Genomic DNA, 1,070 nt, shown 5'->3' on the forward strand with positions numbered 1-1,070 from the left:
AGGCAGTAAATGTGTAACAGCAGCTCCATCACCGAGTTCCTCCTGCTGGCATTCGCAGACACGCGGGAGCTGCAGCTTCTGTACTTTGCGCTCTTCCTGGGGATCTACCTGGCTGCCCTCCTGGGCAACGGCCTCATCCTCACTGCCGTAGCCTGCGACCACCACCTCCACACCCCCATGTACTTCTTCCTCCTCAACCTCGCCCTCCTTGACCTGGGCTGCATCTCCACCACTCTCCCCAAAGCCATGGCCAATGCCCTCTGGAACACGAGGGCCATCTCCTATCAAGGGTGTGCTGCACAAGTCTTCTTTTTAGTCTTCTTGTTCAGTTCAGAGTATTTCCTTCTCACTGTCATGGCCTACGACCGCTACGTTGCCATCTGCCAGCCCCTGCACTACGGGAGCCTCCTGGGCAGCAGAGCTTGTGCCCAGATGGCAGCAGTTGCCTGGGGCAGTGGCTTTCTCCTTGCTCTCCTGCACACGGCCAATACATTTTCACTTCCTCTCTGTTGTGGCAATACCCTCAACCAGTTCTTCTGTGAAATTCCCCAGATCCTCAAGCTCTCCTGCTCAGACTCCTACCTAAGGGAATCTCAACTTACTACAGCTACTGCTTTTCTGTTATTGGGGTGTTTTGTTTTCATTGTGGTGTCCTATGTGCAGATCTTCAGGGCCGTGCTGAGGATCCCCTCACAGCAGGGCCGGCACAAAGCCTTTTCCACGTGTCTCCCTCACCTGGCTGTGGTCTCCCTCTTTCTCAGCACAATTATCTTTGCCCACCTGAAGCCCCCCTCGATTTCCTCCCTTTCCCTGGATCTTGTTCTGGCATTCCTGTACTTTGTGGTACCTCCAGTAGCGAACCCCTTCATCTACAGCATGAGGAACCAGGAGATCAAGGTTGCCATGTGGAAAGTGATGACTGGGTGTTTTTCTTGAGCAATATATTGTCCGCCTTCTTCTGTAAATCATTCGTAATATTACCCATGATAGGTGATGCCACTGGGTGGTGGTTTTTTTTTTTTTTTTTTTTTTTTTTTTTTTTTTTTTTTTTTCCCAATTATATTTTATCA

At 50.7% G+C, this 1,070-nt stretch overlaps 1 protein-coding gene across 1 annotated transcript; it reads left to right on the forward strand.

Annotated features, from left to right (window-relative positions):
• Window positions 1-9: 9 nt before the first annotated feature.
• On the forward strand, window positions 10-912 carry LOC118159053 (olfactory receptor 14I1-like; the record flags this gene model as incomplete). The annotated part of the gene is made up of 2 exons (XM_035313692.1): window positions 10-405; window positions 787-912. Coding segments are annotated over exons 1-2 (522 nt in total), but the record flags the coding sequence as incomplete, so codon positions are not given.
• Between the last annotated feature and the right edge of the window lie 158 nt (window positions 913-1,070).

Source organism: Oxyura jamaicensis, unplaced genomic scaffold, assembly GCF_011077185.1.
Source record: "Oxyura jamaicensis isolate SHBP4307 breed ruddy duck unplaced genomic scaffold, BPBGC_Ojam_1.0 oxyUn_random_OJ66110, whole genome shotgun sequence".
Taxonomy (NCBI): Eukaryota; Metazoa; Chordata; class Aves; order Anseriformes; family Anatidae; genus Oxyura; species Oxyura jamaicensis.